Source organism: Helobdella robusta (genome assembly GCF_000326865.2).
Source record: "Helobdella robusta unplaced genomic scaffold HELROscaffold_41, whole genome shotgun sequence".
NCBI classification, from domain to species: domain Eukaryota; kingdom Metazoa; phylum Annelida; class Clitellata; order Rhynchobdellida; family Glossiphoniidae; genus Helobdella; species Helobdella robusta.
The window spans coordinates 1389627-1392378 of record NW_008704941.1 but is presented as its reverse complement, the minus strand read 5'-3'; the positions used below and the strand labels follow the sequence as shown (position 1 = coordinate 1392378).

Below are 2752 nucleotides of genomic sequence, written 5' to 3'. Positions count from 1 at the left end.
GAATGAATGATCGAATGAATGATTGAATGAATGAGTGAATGTCTGAATGATTGAATAAATGAATAAATGAAAAAACGAATAAACAAACAAACGAATGAATGAATGAATGAATGAATGATGAAGAAATTGCTGTCTAAAAAAGAAAAATTCATTAACACGCAGGTAACATAAGTTTCGCTTATTAAAAGCTTTTCGCAAAAAAACGAATTTATTTCTTCACTCATCATCATCGTCATCATCATCATTATCATCATCGTCATCATCATCATCATAATCATCATTGTCATCATCATCCTCTTCTTCCTCAATATCATCATTTTCTCCTTCTTCTTCTTCTTTTTCTTCTATTTTTCTTCATCATCATCATCATCATCATCGATGCTATTACAATCACCAGTCCATTGTTGAAGTCATTATTATTTTTCCATCATAGAAACTATCATGACGTCATCATCACTCTCATCATAACTACCGTCAATGTCATTGCCATTAACGACACCGGAAACAGATTAATGACATCTTCGTCGTTGTCATCATCATCCTCATCAACTCCTTCATTGAAATTACTATCATCAATTTCATCAATAACATCATTGTCCTCCCAATCAGCATCCCCAAAACGATGATGATGATTATCATCATCATTATCACAATTACAAACATCATCATCATCACTACTGACACTGTTATCAGGATCGTCAGGATGTTTACGTGACGTGACGTCTATAATAAACGGCGCATGCGCTCTTAAGGAAAGTTGTGAAGTGGCTGTACCCGGGTTCAAACTCGTGAGAAGGTCCAAATGCCCCAAGGACCTTGTGGAGTACCTCAGAGTCACTTACTCCTGCATTCAAGGTTACTGTCCACATCATCGTCATCATCGTTGTGACATCATCGTGACATCATCATGACATCATTGTGACATCATTGTGATAACGTTGTAACCTCATCATCATGACATCATCATGACATCATCGTGACATCATTGTGATATCGTTATAACCTCATCATGACATCATCATGACATCATCATGACATCATTGTGATAACGTTGTAACCTCATCATGACATCATCGTGACATCATTGTGACATCGTTGTATCCTCATCATGACATCATCGTGACATCGTTGTAACCTCATCATGACATCATCCTCATAACATTATCCTAATATCAATTTCTTTATCTTCAGAGATTTAACGTCACCTATAAATTTTTAATCATCGCCATTGTCCTCATCAGTTCACTCATCTTCATCGCCATCATCATCATCAGTTTCATCATATTACCGTCATTATTTTTGTTATCATTTTTGTTATCTCGTTGTTGTTATCATTCCATGCTCGTCCTAATCCCACTGTTGCAACCATCTTCTCTGCTGACGTTCTAAAGTTACTGATGTTAATCATCATTTTCTAAAAGAAAACCAGTAGTCCTGTTATCACCATCGTCATCAGCATCACCATCATCACTATCGCCATCACTATCATCATCATCATCGTCGTCATCATAACTATTGTCAATATCGTTACACGTACCGGAAAGAGATCTTCGATATCTCAATGATTTTATCGCCCTATCGGTCTCCGTGCTTATTTGCTATCTTTGGTTCGTGACGCCACAGAACCCAAGACATAAAAGTTTATCATTTTTAATGCCCTTCCATACTTTTTTATTATTGCTCTATATTTAATTTTTTTGTCGTTGCGCTATTGCATTATGGCTCGTGAGGTAGTAATGAAGATTGTAGAGAAGATGATGATGGTGACGATGATGAAGACGACGACGACGATGAGGATGGCGAGGATAGCGATGGCGATGAGGATGAATAAGAGAGAGTTGTTTATAAAGTTAGCTACGGGGATTTTTGATTCAATGACTTAATCTGATTAATTGTTTAAGATATTTGCACGCATGTCACGGCAAAAATTATCGGCTTTGTAGATTAGGTAGCAATTCGTTTGGTGTTTAGCAATTTTCTTCTGGAGTCCTTCGTTTAAAGACATTTGTCTGATACTAATTTACTAATTTCTTATAAAATATATTATTATTATTATTATAAATTAATGATTTACTATTTTATTATTTTTGTTTTTCATAGTTTCCATTTCTTTATAGAAACTGTTTATTAACAATCGTTTGGTAAAGATTTAAAATAATTTCAATTAAATAACTAATAATAATATAATTTTACATTAAATAAAAATCAACATAGACTGACTGAATAATAAAGAAATAAAACTCAAAAATACATAGATACACGTACACACATACACATACATAGTTATATGCATACATGTGCATACATACATACATACATACATACATACATACATACATACATACATACATACATACATACATACATACATACATACATACATACATACATACATACATACATACATACATACATACATACATACATACATACATACATACATACATACATACATACATACATACATACATACATACATACATACATGCATACATACATACATACATACATACATACATACATACATACATACATACCTTGATTATATAGATTATGTGACGCCCATTCTGAATAGCCTCCACTGGCTAACAGTGAAGAAACGAATTTTTTACCAAATATGTGTCATTATGTACAAGGCCATAAACGGACAACTCACAGAATACCTGGCTGATAGATTCATAAAGAAGCCGCTGTCTTCAACGGGCAGACGCATGCGATCAGATGACGTCAATTTGTTGATTGTACCAACTAC

At 34.0% G+C, this 2752-nt stretch overlaps 1 protein-coding gene across 1 annotated transcript in view; it reads left to right on the top strand.

Moving 5' to 3' along the window:
* HELRODRAFT_177213 (hypothetical protein) overlaps positions 1-1615 on the top strand; it is a gene marked incomplete at both ends in the record, with an annotated part of 4061 nt that extends 2446 nt beyond the window's left edge. Inside the window, 2 exons of the mRNA XM_009025414.1 lie at positions 694-855; positions 1545-1615. Of these exons, the coding sequence (XP_009023662.1) occupies positions 694-855; positions 1545-1615 (233 nt within the window). The remainder of the gene's footprint in view (positions 1-693; positions 856-1544) is intronic.
* Between the last annotated feature and the right edge of the window lie 1137 nt (positions 1616-2752).